This window comes from Miniopterus schreibersii (genome assembly GCF_964146895.1).
Source record: "Miniopterus schreibersii genome assembly, chromosome: 3".
In the NCBI taxonomy this organism is placed as follows: Eukaryota; Metazoa; Chordata; class Mammalia; order Chiroptera; family Miniopteridae; genus Miniopterus; species Miniopterus schreibersii.
The window spans coordinates 40,758,346-40,773,606 of record NC_138103.1 but is presented as its reverse complement, the minus strand read 5'-3'; the positions used below and the strand labels follow the sequence as shown (position 1 = coordinate 40,773,606).

Below are 15,261 nucleotides of genomic sequence, written 5' to 3'. Positions count from 1 at the left end.
TATAATTGTTCTATTATTGTTAAATCTTACGATTTCTAATTTATATGTATGCATAGGTACCTATGTATGGGAAACTTTATCATAAGTATGTATGTATAGGAAAAAACATAGTATCTATAGGTTCAGTACTATTCAGGGTTTTAAGAATCCAGTGGAGGTCATGGGTAAGGGGGAGACTACACAAATTTCCTTTATTGTTGTTTTTCAAAGTTAAATTATACTTTGAAAGCCACACTTAATTTCATTCACTCAATATAGAATGAATTACTGATTAGTTATGTGTAAGGAAAAGTACTAAGTATTATGTGTGTGGGTACCAAATGAAAAAACAAAAAAGTCCTATTTTTAAGGACATTACAACCATAAAAGGGTGTTGGACACAGTGTTTATAGGGTGTGCAGCAGTGCTGTAATAGTGGTAGTTCACTGTAATTGTTATGAGGGAGAGAGTATCTCCCCTTCACTGATTTAGACAAGCTTTAAAGAAGAGTTACAAATATGAATTAGGCAGACAGGATTTGAAGGGGTGAAGGTCAGTGTACTTCCACAACTGAATTATATGAGCAGATGTAAGAAACAGAAAAACAAGGCACGTTCAGGAGACAGTGAGTAATCCAGTGTGGGTTGAATAATGTTGTAGGGAAACAGCACTTGTAAGATGAAACCTGCTGTACTGCTTTCTGAGTACTTTTTCTTCCATTATGTAGTCTGTAGCTCTCTTTCCTGATGCCAGAAGCTTACCCAGTATATTACAATCCTTGAAAAATGAAGAAGCTGCATGAAAGGCAATCTTCATACCCCTTGAACATCGCACTTCTCCACTTAGGTTACACACAACTAAAAGGGTTGACTAATGCTATATAAACGAAGGAATGGTGTACACTTCTTTCATTTTCTAACCTGGTTAGAGTAGATGATATTTAAGGTCTCTTCAGGGTTAAAACTTCTATAAAAACACAATTCCAGGAAATAGGACAGACAACAATGCGGTGAAGCCCTGGGGAGGAGGCGGGAGTGGGGCGGAGGGTGACAATGGGGGGGAAAAAAGGGACATCTGTAATACTTTCAACAATAAAGATAAATAACTAAAAAAAGATTCCAATCTTATTTTGATTACAGATAAATATTCTTGGCTTACCTTATACCCTAAATATGAGGAACTCATGAAGTTCTTGGAGTACTTTCAAAGAAGGAAGCACAATATTCTAATAATTACACACACTGTGTATGTTGTGGGTCATCTTTGCATAATAAGATAAAGCATGACATTACTGACATCAATTTTCTCATAAACGTGGAAAACAAAATATAATCTAAGGGTTCAGTTTTCCCCCCCCAAGTTCTATTACAGTTAACAGTTTAAACCAGACATCTGCAAAACTATCTGTGAATTGTGTATAAAGTTCCCGTTACCTAATAACTTGAGGGATTAAGGCTTACAAGTGAAGGTTGCAGAGTTAGCATAGAATGATTAATTCTTTGGGTAAGGAGTAAGAGATAATAGTGTAAATATGGTTTTTAATAGTGTAAAGCCCTATACTATATTCTTCAAGGTTACTAGGAAAAAAACTAAAGTATATACATATTTAGCTTACCTTAGATTTACTTAGATCAACTAAGTTCTTTAGATCAAAAAGGAACAATTAAATTGTCACAAATTCAAAACTCAAGTAGCTTTGATTATTGAGGTAGTAAATATTCCATCACCTAAAACCTTAGTGGTAAATATAAGGTAAGCACATTTTTGCTTTTGTTAAATATATATGCGTATAAATATATTCACATCCTTCAGTAAACTATAAATGGACAAAGCCAGAGAACAGATCTTTTCCATATCCAATATATTTAACTTGAAAATACACTTTCCAGCTTTCAACATATATACAAATTTCTTACCTAGTCTTACATGATAAATTTTCACAATTCAACCTGTATTATTCCAGTGCTAACTACTAACTATCAATTTATTATACAAGACCACTGGTATAAGAGAACTTAAGAATTCATTCTTGGACAGAAAATAAGAACTGAACAGCAATTTCATCACCCTAAACTGAATTGTTCCTTAGCACCCCCTAATGCTAATGTATAGCAGATCATTAACCATAAAGTATATTCTAGGATTTAACGGACATTCATATAGTTCAAAGTTCCCTGATGAAATCATACTATGCCCATTACCTTCAAAAATAAACACTTAGAATTCTTGTACACACTTTAGATCCTGTTTGGACACTCCATTCAATTTACTGGAATGTTTTCTTTTAATGCTGCATTACAAATATAATACAGAATGAAGGAAAAAAGCTAAATCTCACTTTAAGCAATTACCAATCGAATGGCATTAGGAAAAAGGTACTTTTAGTCAGGGCATGAAATACATGTAAAAACTAAGGCTCTTTTTCAGTTTTTCTTTGAGTGTTTTCAAGTTGAAAAATACATTATAAGAAACTCAAAGATGTTGCCACATTTACTTGAGTGCTTTTGATACTGTAAAAATAAGAGACAGAGTATCACCACAATAGCAGCTATAACCATTGGGACTCCAGAATTATCAAACGAACGATAGGACTGAAAGAGCAGTATGATGCATTTGTCCAAAATAACTAAATCTAAACCAGTCTTCCAGTGTGTCAATATATATGCTCTCTTGGCTAGATGTTTGTTAGAAATGAGCAGAACAGCTTTTCCCTCAATTATAATCTGGCAAAGATGTAAAACCAAACTCTCTCTCTCTCTGTCTCTCTCTCTGTCTCTCTCTCTCTTTCTCTCTTTCTCTCTTTCTTTCTCTTTCTCTCTTTCTCTCTTTCTCTCTTTCTCTCTTTCTTTCTTTCTTTCTTTCTCTCTGCCAGCTGTGCTGCCCTCTACTGGGCCATGTAAGGTATAAAGCCAGCAGGTCAATGAAATTTTGTTTCACACGATAATACTGTAGGTGTAAGTGCAAATGAGTAAAGGCATACCCCATACTAAACAAATTGAACTTCCCAGAATAAGCTCAAAAAAGTTCCTTTACTAAACTAAACTGACTTTTACAGTGGAAGAACAATCAGCAGAGTGCTAATTTTACAAGTAAACAATTTCAGTCATTTTGAGAAATGATAATAAAGACACTCTGTACAATCTTAGTCTTTTCAGGATCTTGGAGGCATATCTGGAACAATAGTTGTAGTACTGAGTATACACTAATGTCAATCATTTATGATTTCTGTATTAATGCAAATCACATTTTTGTGAGTATATTTACTCTATGGATTTTTTAAATGCATAAACATGGGTCATAGCAGATAACATGCTGAGATCACATCCACAAGTCTCTTGCCACAAGTATCAAACTTTTCAGAGCTGTTTCCTTAGTGAAGATTCATTTTAGTTATCAAGACCTTTTTCTCTGTAGTTCATCCCCAAGCCTGAGATTTGCAGTAATGTAGGACCAGTTTACCATCACTGCCAAAACACTACAAAAAGGAAAAAAAAAAGCAATAAATTTAATTTTGTTATTCTTTGATGAAACTAAGAAAAAAATGTTATATGTATCATAAATATCCTCATACATGTACACGTTAATTATCTATAAAGCTGTATCTTTCAAGAGATGCAAGTTGCTATTGGACACTTATCAGTAATCATAATGTTTAATAAAACCTGTCCTTCAAACATCACAGGCATGGATGGGCTTACATATTTTAATCTTGTCCCTTTGCTACATCTCTCAGTGTAATGTATACACTGTTTTCTACTACTAGTGGTGCTACTGTGTAAACTATAATAATTTTTGCCATGAAACTGTAAGAATGTTGAATGAAGTCATCCTTATGTAGTCTTCTTTTAAATTTCTTGGAGGAAAATCTGGATTACTGATTATATAAACAATGTAGAAGAAGTGAATTAGGTAAAAAAAAAACGACCTTACTTTCTGGGCATACTTCAAAGTCATCTTCTGTTCGTATTATTCATTCCTTAATTACTTAATCACTGTATAATTTATGTTAGAGATATAACAGAAAATAAGAAAGTAATCTCTTTTTTCCTGAGAGGCAATTAAGAAAAGCATTTCTTAAAATAATGTTGTGAATTAATCGTACTATTCACAGACGTGCATCTTCCATTAAGAACACAAAGCAGTTATGGTTTACCTCATAGAGGGTTCCAACTTCCTGGTCAGGGGAAGGGGCAAAGGACTGATTCACATAAATAAACTGCAAAAAAGAAAAAAAAAGGCGATTCATTTTTAATGGTATCCTGATTAATTTGCATTTTTCTGGGGTCCAATCAGCCAGCTATTTCAAATTCTTTGTCTTCAGAATTGAAGAAAGCTTCCCTAAACTCCTCCTCCTAATTCTCATAAATTAGTCAACTAATAAGATCTTTATGAAGATTACATCCTTCCTGGAGGAGTAAAAACAGATTTCTTTGCTCCTAGAGCAGTGGTTCTAAGAAATTCTTATTTTTTAAGTATATTTTTATTGATTTCAGAGAGGGGAAGAGAGAGAGAAACATCAATGGTGAGAGTCATTGATTGGCTCCCTCCTGCAGGACCCCTGCTGGGGATCAAGCCCAAAACCTGGGCATGTGCCCTGAGCAGACTCGAACCTCGATCTCCTAGATCATAGGTTGATGCTCAACTGCTGAGCGACATCAGCCAAGCAGTGAGAAACGTTAAATATTGTTTTTACAAATAGATTTTGAAGGTTTAAGAAATTATTAAAAGTATGAATTTTCCCAACTACTCATTTTAATTAAAGACAGAATTTTTCCTAACAAAATCTCATACATACAGCCTAAAATCAGGAAACCTAATATTTGAGATAGCCTGTGCATTTTTCCTGGGTAAATGACTTACATGGTTGGAATTTTTTTTTTACCTTTATCAGCACTGAAAACTCTTAAAGGTACTGAACTCCAGGCTGAGTGCTACTACTGTAAAGTCACTTGTAGCCAAATAAGATTGTAACATAATTGAAACCTAATGTCCTTATAACCTTGTTCTTTAAAGGATTCATTATTCAATGTTTCAGTTTAGTCTGTTTTTATTCTAGTACAGGTATCCTCTGCTTTTCCAAAATTCATGTTATGAAAGACCTACATAAGTACCAGTTTTAACTAAATGAAGAAACCCTAAGAGAATTTTCGCTTTTATGAAGAAAGAAAAAGTAACGTTCAGCATGTTTTGCAGTGAGTCATAGAAACGGTGAGATCAGCCCTGCCAAGCTTCTTCCCTGGGAACTATACTCAGCATCTCAGCATCAAGCCACCATAGCTTAGGAGTGTGTCTGTGAGCATCTGTGCTTTATCTCAATTTACTTTGTGTATCCGTCAGCAAGATGTGACCTAAGATATCACAAAGCCTAAGAGGGCTCATAAGGGTGTTATGCTTAGCATAAAACTAGATATAATTAAGTGTATTTAGTATAATTTGGTAGGTTATTTTGGGGGATCAGGGTATGCTCAAAATTTTTCCATATAAATTAATGGTAATTGCTTCTTTACTTTATGCCATTTTGGCTTAGAAAAGGTTGCACAGGAATGCTCTCCTTTAGGATAGTGGGAGAAACTTGTATATAAAAAATTCCTGGAGATACTGAAACAAAAGGTCAGTGTCAAAGTAGCTTTTGATAATTTTCCTTTTAGAAAACAAAACATTATTTGCAGGTAACATATCAATTTTCCTTAGTCTGTAGTCCAATTCTAATACTACAATTTGCTGGGCTTAACGTAGTCTTTAAAACAATATCAGAATAAATAGTTGGCTGTCAGACACTACTTGGGTTACCAACGATAAAACAAATATTGCCTACATTTCTCCCTTATGTAATACAGTGTGGTAATTAAGAACAGAGGCTCTATTGAGACAGATCTAGGCTTGATTTCTGGCTATAAATATGAATAATTTTTCTCAGCTGGTTTCTTTCAACAAATATGGAAAATAATAGTACTTATACTCCTTGGGGCAGCTGAGAGAGATAAAATGAGATAGTATCAGTGCCTGGTATATATATTCAATAGGCATTAGTTTTAATTAAATTATTTAAAAGTAGTTCATGAGTTAATATCAATTAATGATTAAGACTGAGTAATGTTCTAACATAAAAATTTTAGAAAGTTAACAGAGATCAGTGTGCATTTAAATGTCTATTTCTGTAATACAGATATAAGAATTTGTCTCTAGGTCCTGGCAGTTTAACTAAGAGTGAACACAGATTTTACTCTTCTGGTACATTTTAAATGAGAAGGGCTCCAGATGACAGTTTTTTATTTCAGCAAACATTCACTGTCTATTATGTGGCAGGGATTCCCCAAGGTGTGGAACTATGAAGATTGATATATCTCCCATTAATGAGTTTTCAGTCTACTGGAGAGGCAGACACATACAGATAAGAATACAGGTAAGAAAGTGTATCTGATAAGGTGTGTAGTACACAGAGATGTGGCATTAGTTTAGCCTAGCAAAAACATCAAGGAAAGCCTCCTCTAAGAGATAATAAATAGGATTTAACTAGGTGAAAATAATAATTAAGACTTTGTGGGCAAAAGTAAGTTTTAGTGTTTAGGGGACACTAGAGTAAATGTAGCAGAACTACAGGAAATCAATGTGGTTTATAACAGGAGTCAGGAACTAAAAGTGACTTTAATTTTTTTAAAAAAGCCAATTTAGCTAGTTTAAAATTCCACAGAAGTAAAAATTTCAAAGTGCAATCTTTTGCTAAATGCTACAACTTGGGAAGATAAAATTATTTTAGTTTTAAAGAATAATGATTATGTTTTTAAATCACCAGTCTATATGTTTATGTCTCTTTAGATATTTTGGTTGTTATAAAGCTCTTTCTCTAGTATATTCAGCAGGAAGGGTTCATGGGAATAACATTCCCTGAGTCTTGCACATTGTTAAGTTTGTGCACTGATTAAAAGTCAGTTTGTTGAATATAAAATCCTTATTTCACAGTTTCTTCCTTTGTATCTTCGCTATCAAAGTTTGATGATAACCTAATTTTCTTCCTAAGTCATGTCCTCTTTCTTTCCCTAGGTGTCCAAAGGCTTTTAAAAAAATTTAAAGTTCAATAATTTTACCAGACTGCGTCTTGATGCTTGTTAGTCAGGGTTGATATTCTTAGGTACTCAGTCTATTTTTTAATGCGTAGCTTCAAATCTTTTTAAAGTAATTTCCTTTGTTTTTGTGTTTTTTTAGAATATATCTTTATTGATTTCAGAGAGGAAGGGAGAGGGAGAAAGATGAGAGTCATTGATCGGCTGCCTCCTGCATGTCCCTGCCTAGGGATGGAGCCCGCAACCCAGGCACATGCCCTGACCGGGAATCGAAACGCGTTCTCCTAGATCCTAGGTCGATGCTCAGCCACTGAGCCACGCCTGGCTGGGCAATAATTTCCTTTGAATTATAGTTTTAAGTATTTGTTTTGTTCTTTTGCTTTGATTTTCTTCTTCAGGGATTCCTGTTATCCATATCTTCACTCTCCTTTGTTCATTTTCAATTATTTGTCACTTTTTCTCAAATCTCTTTTACTTTTCATTTCTTGATTAAAAAATTGTTTTGACTTCTATTTTTTTAAGGCACTATCTGTTGTTTATTTGTTCTTATTCCTTCTAGTTTAATGCCCATTTCTGAAATAATTTGTATTTATAATTCTTTTCCTGAGATGTTACTTCGAGTTTTACTAATGCTGATTTATGTTGTTCTTTCATGTTTTATATAATTTCATTAATGTCTTTTAGCTTGTTTTGACATAGTTATAGTTATTGACTTGTCTTGTAGGCACACTTTTCTGGCATGGCTTTTACTGTTTTTAGTGATGTTATTATTTTTCTTTTTTCTTTTCAATAACATTGTATGGGATTTGACCTTGACCCTTTTCTGTTGCTTTTTTATGAATTTAGTTTTCTTCAACTTTCAGATTGAAGTTAGTGTAGTTCTTCAAGCTCCACAGAACTCCCTCTTTTGTTGTTTTTTGGTACAGTGTCCAACAATACAGAAGCCTGTTTTCTGAGACTCCAGGTTCCATTCCCCTCCACTTTGATCCAGCTTCTCTTTCCTTCCTCCCTCATGTTCCTACTCTGCTCAACTTTGTTGCACTTCTAGAAGAAGCTCCTCTTCAGCATGGGTCTTGTCCTGGAAGGGAAGGAGCCTTACTGAATCTGTTTTGAGAGCTCTCAGGGGGAAGACTGCCCCAGCCTCTTCAGGTCTCCTTAGTGAAGACACATGGTAATCATTTGGTAATACATGGTAATCTTTTTATTGGAGAAAATAAAACCCTTTCAATTTCAGCTACTACTCTTAAATTGCCCACTGCACTTCCCAGTGAAGACCTGTTAACCACTTCCAGGTTCTCCCTTTCTCAGTGTTGTCAGATGTCAATCCAGTTGCTTGCTTGCTTCTTTGAACACATTTGCTGATACTATGCAGATCCTGTGGTTTTTGGTGGTTTGTCCCCACAAACTTCCATTTTAAGGTTCATGATGATATTTTGTCATCTAGTTTTGTAAAATACTGATCATGGGTATTTAGTTTTGCCAACTAATTGACTATGTGTATGTGGGAATTTAGAGATTTAACTCTGCCTTCTGACACCACTATCTTCCCCAAATTCTTGCTAAAATAATGTGGGGTACAGCTAGATGAAAGCTAGAAGACGTAAGCTCTAGTTTAATCTAGAAAAGCGATTTCCTATTGCTTAAATGGAAAGGGACAATCAGATCCACTACAGAGGTTTAATGTTGAACCATATGAAGTTGCTGTTTTTATAGTTTAAAATGACTGATTAATGATAATTTTACATGGTTCAACCTAATACATGTGCATATTAATCAAGTCCTTTCAGATTACTGGATACAGGCAATACAAAATGTCAGGACTCTAACATTAACATAAAATACAGCATAGTTTCATCTTTTCTTAATTACTTGGTACTCCTCTGGCTTCCTACCTCTCTAACTGTTCCCAAAGAGATAAAGCCTTTTCTCATTCCTTTCAAGTGTATGTCCTTATTTCCCTGATTTTTCCATTTAGATTTGGACTCTAGGCAAGATCCTCTGCTCCTGAGGTTTTAGCTACCATATGACTGTGGATGACACTATAATCTTCTTGCCCATCTCTGACATTTAATTAAATTCTATATGATACTCATAAAACAGATACTTTTCTCACTCTGATTGATCAACTGTAAAACTCAAGTATTCCCAATTCTTCCTTTGGAGGAATCACAGGGTCTATGCTATTTTTACCTCAAATTATTTCTAGTGATTGATCTATCTTATACTTACTCTTGTACCTATGTTCATTTTGTGAGAGCCACTTACAGCCAAATTCCTATATTAGTATTAATATTGGCCAAGATGTGATCTGCAGATAAAGGTGTCTATTAATTAACATACAGCATTCCAAATTTCTATGGTTGAATACCAAGTTAAAAACCATTGGCATTTAAAATATTAATCTTTACAACTGTAACCATGAAGTGCTTAACATGTACTACAATATGAAATAAGAATATCTTAGTTCTTCCATAACATACGGCAAAGATATATTGCTTACCTCAAGAACAGGAAGGAAGCAACACTGATATCAAAACAAGTTCTAAAACCTAAAAGTTTTCATATGTTCTATGATAATCTTCTTGCATGGACATTCAGTGACTTTTTGAGGAAAATCACCAATACAGTAGGTTAAAAAAATTTATCAGTTCACATTGTAAAAGTAAATCTAAAATTCATTCATTTCAGGGTTCCCCAGAGACTCTTTCAATAAAGTACAGAAATTCCAACAAAAAAATAAAAGAATATTACTGAAGTAACATATGTGACTTCATATATATTTCTATATACAACAGTTACTCAATGTTGCCTAGTAGCTATTGTGAATTATTGTAGAGAAAAATTCAGCATTGGTTTCATACCAACTGTTCTGAAGCCACAAGTTTAAGGAACTTTTTGATGAAGTCAATCAGTCCTTGGATGGTTCGGGTTCGCTCAACAGCCCACTTCTTCGTTTTCATTATAGGGGTGTCTCCCACAGCCTTTAGCAGGATATCAACTGTAAAAGGAAAAACAAATTGACAATTACACTAAAACCTCTAAAGTGAATGTGATATATAAGATTTTAGAAAACTTAAACCTTTAATCTACACATAGTTTATACACTGAGGATACTAGAGGTATGTCTAAGATGTACAAATGTTAGGTAGTAAGATTCTTTTTGGTTTTTTTCCTCGACTCTACAGTCCCAGTAAGGTCTCCCCATAAAATGAATCTTTAAATTTCATTTTAACAATTAAAAAAAGAAAGAAATATAAACGGTCAATAAACAAATTAAAAACATAAAATGTCATGGCCTTTTACACCTACCAAATTAGTAAATATTAGAATAATAATACTGAAGATGATTGTACTGTTGGGAATACAAAATGTTACACCCTTTCTGGAGAACAGTATGGTAATACATTACCAAATACTTAGAGATATGCTTTGACTCAATAATACTAATAATAATAGTTCTAGGAATCTAGTCTAATAAAATATGAGATGTAAAAAGATTCACTTAGAAGAATTTCACCTTTGTTGAAACACTCATTTTTATAGGGGGGAAAAATGGTAAACCTAAATATCCAACAAGGATATTTAGAGGGGAGTGGTTAAATAAAGGATGTTATAGTCTATTATAGAATTTATATAATTCAGTAAAGAACACACTCTTTAAACTCTCCAGGTTCAAAATCCTGGCTCTGCCACTTGCTATATATATGTATCTGGGTAAGCTCTTTAATCTCTCTGTGCCACAGTTCCCCCTTTTGTAAAATGAGGATAATAGCACCTACCTCATAAGGTTGTTTTGAGGATTAAATGAGTTAATACATGTAAAGCATTTAGAACATGCGTTTAGCTCGTAACTCAAAATATAACCAAAGGCCAAAAAGTTTCAGTTAGAGAAATTAAAGGTTTCAATAATCCAAAATATATACTCAAACTATGAATCTGTCTCCTGAAGTTACTGTGCTTAAATAAAAAGGGGGAGGGGGCTGTAATATAGAACTGTATACCAGAAACCTATATAATTTTATTAAGCAATGTCAGTCATCCCAATAAAGTCAATAAAAAGGAAAAAAAAAGACATCTATCTTATTATAATCAAAGGCAACACTGAAAGCAAAATAGTGTGTTGCTGCCCCCTAAAGTTAATTCTAGTCTATTACATCCCTCTTTCCCATTCTTTGGTATTAAATATTGAGACCCAATGGAGTCAAGAGATCAATTTATTCAAGTTTACCCTTGGAATGAAGGCACCTAGAACATATAACGCACACAGTATTCTTCCTGCAAAAGTTCACCTTCCTTCCTCCACTTAATAACTCTAGCTTCAGTTATCTAGGGAACATGAATGAATTGGAAGATAAGTGAGGGAATTTTAAATAACTCACCTTCCATGCTCCCTCAATCTCCTGAGGCTATCAACAGCTCATTTGCAACTGAGCATTTCAAGAAAGAGAAGGCAGAAAATATTACGAGTTGTACTACTGCAGGAAAAAAAAAATTGGAAGGGCAAGGAACTAAAGGACACATTTATTTAAATTATAACTACCTTTTTTTTTTAAATTCTAAAGATGATTTGCCTACAGTTCTCAACCCTAGCTGTGCATTAGAATCAACTGGGGGAACATTTAATTTACAAGAATACAGTTGTCCACATCAATTAAATCAGAATTTTGGAAGTATGGTCTTGGCATACGTAAGTTCCAAAGCTCCCTCAGGTGTTCTAATGGGAGGCCGGGACCAACAACCTTGGTTTGCTTTAATAATCTTTGTTCTTCTGTAGATTAAACCAGAAGTGGAGCATATGAAATAGCTAACCTTCTTTCATCAGAAGAGGTCCTCAAACAAGGATCACAATTTCAGGGTAGAAATTCAATAGCTAGAAATTTAAGTTTTATATCAGAAAGGAAAACTCAAATGCTCATGGGAGCCAGAATTTTTAAATCATGGTTTAAAAAAATATATTTCAGACCAAAGAAAACATGTCATATAAACTCAGGCCATATCCCATGGTTCTACAAAGCTATCTTCAGGGTCGAGGAGTCCGCTTTTGACTGAGACTGTTAGAGCTTAAAACAAGCCCTTTGAAACTCTGTTCCTGCTTACAGTAAAACGTTAGAAAAAAAGGACTGGAAATCTGTAAAACTCATGGAATTCTTCTGAAGAAAGATTCTAGTGGTTATCTATAAAAATAATCAAAGGTTTGTTTCTCTAGTAGTGCATCATGTGGAAATGACTGAATAGATTTCCCCCAAATGTAGAGGCAGTCTAACTTTAAAGGGGGACAGTGCTGGGAGAGACAATTACCTTCAATGGCAGAAGGAGAGGCTGTGAGATCACTGAGCAGAAAACATGCCAAGACCTAGACTAAGGCTCTGGACTGAGAAAACCTGTCTGAGACCCAGGGTCAACCTCTGTGAATTACAGGTGTTGATGTGCCGCTTTTCCCATAAGCAGCTCTACATAGAGCGCTCCAGGACAAGTAAATTCAGGAATTTCTGTATTTTACAACGGCAAACTTAATTCTCAAGCAATATAGGGTTGATGACAGCTAGCTCAAGCAATGAAATGATTCACAAAGGTTCCAAAATGTTTTTTAAGGCGATACCTTATGCCTTTAGCTTTCCCTTAACATTCTTCATTTTGGGTAGAATTTCAGGTTTTTGGTTCAAGGAGTAGATTCACACGCAATTGGTATTAAAATAACTACGAACTAACTAGTCGGAAGGCGTGGCTTCTAATCCAGACTTGCCACCCACCATCCCCAAAATCTTAAATCATTACTCAAATAATGAGCTACCGTGTTAAGCACCTGGAGCTACCGAGACCCCACTCCGCTCCCACTGTGAGAGCTCGAGGTCAGGCCAAGCGCAAGGAGCCAGCGCAGTCATCAGCACCGCGGCGGCCAAGCGCCGCACCGCCACGGCGCGTCCACGAACGGCTTTCTTGAGAGGCACTCAATTCAAAGGTCTTCAAAGCTGAGCACACTTCCTCTCTCCTGACTACTCAAAAACCACGTCTGGCACGAGCCCTCCTCTAAATTCTGCTTCTTTGTCGCCCGCCATCCCTAATGGGAAGCAATCTACATCTTCCCGCCTGTGCCCAGAAAGAAACTACCCTTCAACTTACTTTTTTTCTTGGTGTCGCCGGCAGGTTCCTCTGTTCCCGGCGAGACTGCGGCGGAAGAAGGGGGCTCCGGGGTGGCTGTTCCTGGGGAGACGTCCGTAGGTCCTTCGCCGTCAGCCGCACCTGAAGGTGGGAGCTGCAGCACGGACTCCGGCTCCTCAGCCATCTTGTTCGGTTGGAGGCGGGAGCGGAAGTGGGGGGCTTAGCGTGTGCAGTAGGCGGGCTTTGCGCCGGGGAGAGTCGCTAAGCAGGCGCGCGACTAAGGGGACCAACACAACAGTGAGAGTTGGAGTTGCCGGCTGGCCCTCTACGTCGAACTTGTCGCAGACCCCTGACCGTTAATACCATGACTACTGCTTTCCCACTGCAGCGAACCTCTGGTAGGGGGCGGCGGGCTACGTCGCATAGGACCCAGAGTGCGCAGGTGCCCCTCTGACAAGCGGGCTGAGGCCTGGAGTGTTTCCGCTTCCCTCCGCGTCAGCCCCGCCCAGGCCCCGCCCAGGGGCCGCCCAGGCCCCGCCCAGGCCCCGCCCCGTGACTCGGGGGCGCGCGCGCGTGCGGGAGGGGGCGGGTTGGGAAGGATCGCCAGCGAGATCCCGAGGCGAGGCTCGCGCGCCCGCCCCCGCCCTGGCCCCCAGCGCCCACCCGGTCCGCGCGGCTCAGCCATGATCAAGGCGATCCTCATCTTCAACAACCACGGGAAGCCGCGGCTCTCCAAGTTCTACCAGCCTTATGTGAGTATCCCGCCGCCGCCGATATGGGCGAGGGGGAGTCGTTGGCGGCCGGCAGCGCCCTTAGGGCGACTCCCTCAGGCACGCCGCGGCCCTTCTCACGCCCCGGCAGCCTCGAGCTCCCCGGCTGTCAGCCGCCCTGTGGGCGTGAGCCAGGTGCCCACCTCCCGCCGCGCTCCCATCGTCCGACGTGGCTCTCTCTAGGTGGCTCCTCAGCCCGTCTGTTGCCTGGGTGGTTTCCCAGCTGCGCGGGCGAGGCCCTGGAGACTTCCCTGTGCGGGCCCCTCGCCGGCGGGCAGCTGCAGCCCACCTGCGCCCGCGAGCCCACCGGCGCTCTTGCCTTCCCGACACCCGCGACTTCTGTGTTCGCCGCTGAGGAAGACCGCGCCGAGCTCGCTGGTCTCGCAGCCCCACCTCCCTGACTGCCAGCCTTTCCTGGTGGACTTCTTTCTCTTCTGCTACGGACAGATGGGCGACTGTTTTTCACTGTAATCCTCTCATCGCGCAGGAACTTGAGCTTCCTGCGCTTTGATAACCGCACGCTTTGTACAGTCTCTCCTGTATGTTGTGTTAAGTGATCGACTCCCGGGTTTGGCTTTCATGCCTCCTTATTAAAGAAAAAGATAAGTGAGGAACTAATGTTTTTTTTCGGGCTTTTCGCTTAGTGGCTGTACATTATTTACTCCTGCAGTAACTGGCGACATTTGTAGTTGACCGGCCAGAACTGTGATTCTATACTTGAAAGTTATGATCTTAGCTGCTGATTTGGCATTTTTCTACGTAAGGGAATTTGCCCTAGTTTATAGTTTTTCTCCTGCTTATGAAGAAGAGTAATATTTGTAAAACTCGTTTAGCAGTGTATTGTTTAAAAATGCTGGCGATCTTAAGATAGTGAAGATAGATAATTTAGTAATGATTGAGGGAGAGTTCTGTGCCTATCTGAGGGCAAAATTTGCCATTAGGTAAAACACTTAAAGTTGGTAGGATTTATGTAGAGATATAAATATTGCGTAGTATTGGGGCATTCTGCTTATAGCCAGAAATGAGCTTTCAATTAAATAAATTGTGCCAAGGCTAACACTTTTATGCAGATTAATCCCAGATAGAAATCATTCCTGCCTTTTAAAATTAAATGTGAAAATGTCACTTTACCTAAAACGATAATGTAGTCTGTGGAAGTGTTAGTTGAAGTGAGAAACCTTGAGCTTATTCCTCATTTCCTTAAATAGTTTTGCTTTTTTTAGCGATAAAGAATATTTTCCACTACTGTTTGGCTTGAGTAGAATGTAATTTAAATGGTAATGCTTTGTTTAAGAATTCTACATCATTCCTAAATCCAGGATAAAATTCTAGTTGCCCTGGATGTGAAAAAA

General features: G+C 37.7%; 2 protein-coding genes across 6 annotated transcripts in view; one reads left to right on the top strand and one right to left on the bottom strand.

The window, feature by feature from the left end:
• Nucleotides 1-1,823: 1,823 nt before the first annotated feature.
• Nucleotides 1,824-13,646, bottom strand: ATG12 (autophagy related 12). 2 transcript variants are annotated; one of them, XM_081133626.1, is made up of 4 exons: nucleotides 13,161-13,646; nucleotides 9,902-10,038; nucleotides 4,133-4,195; nucleotides 1,824-3,454 (listed from the first exon to the last, which is right to left on the bottom strand). In XM_081133626.1, the coding sequence occupies exons 1-4, from the start codon at nucleotides 13,321-13,323 to the stop codon at nucleotides 3,395-3,397; spliced, it is 423 nt and encodes a 140-aa protein (XP_080989752.1). In that variant the 5' UTR covers nucleotides 13,324-13,646; the 3' UTR covers nucleotides 1,824-3,394. The 2 variants fall into 2 exon arrangements, with proteins under 2 accessions (XP_080989752.1, XP_080989753.1); XM_081133627.1 differs by lacking the exon at nucleotides 4,133-4,195 and having other exon boundaries at nucleotides 13,161-13,642.
• A 35-nt stretch (nucleotides 13,647-13,681) lies between these two features.
• Nucleotides 13,682-15,261, top strand: part of AP3S1 (adaptor related protein complex 3 subunit sigma 1) — a 51,053-nt gene continuing 49,473 nt past the window's right edge. For 3 of the 4 annotated variants that reach the window (XM_081133624.1, XM_081133623.1, XM_081133625.1), the window contains exon 1: nucleotides 13,705-13,891. In XM_081133624.1, the coding sequence (XP_080989750.1) occupies nucleotides 13,823-13,891 (69 nt within the window). In that variant the 5' untranslated portion in view covers nucleotides 13,705-13,822. Of the gene's footprint in view, nucleotides 13,892-15,261 lie in introns of all 4 variants that reach the window. The other variant, XM_081133622.1, reaches the window with a different exon arrangement.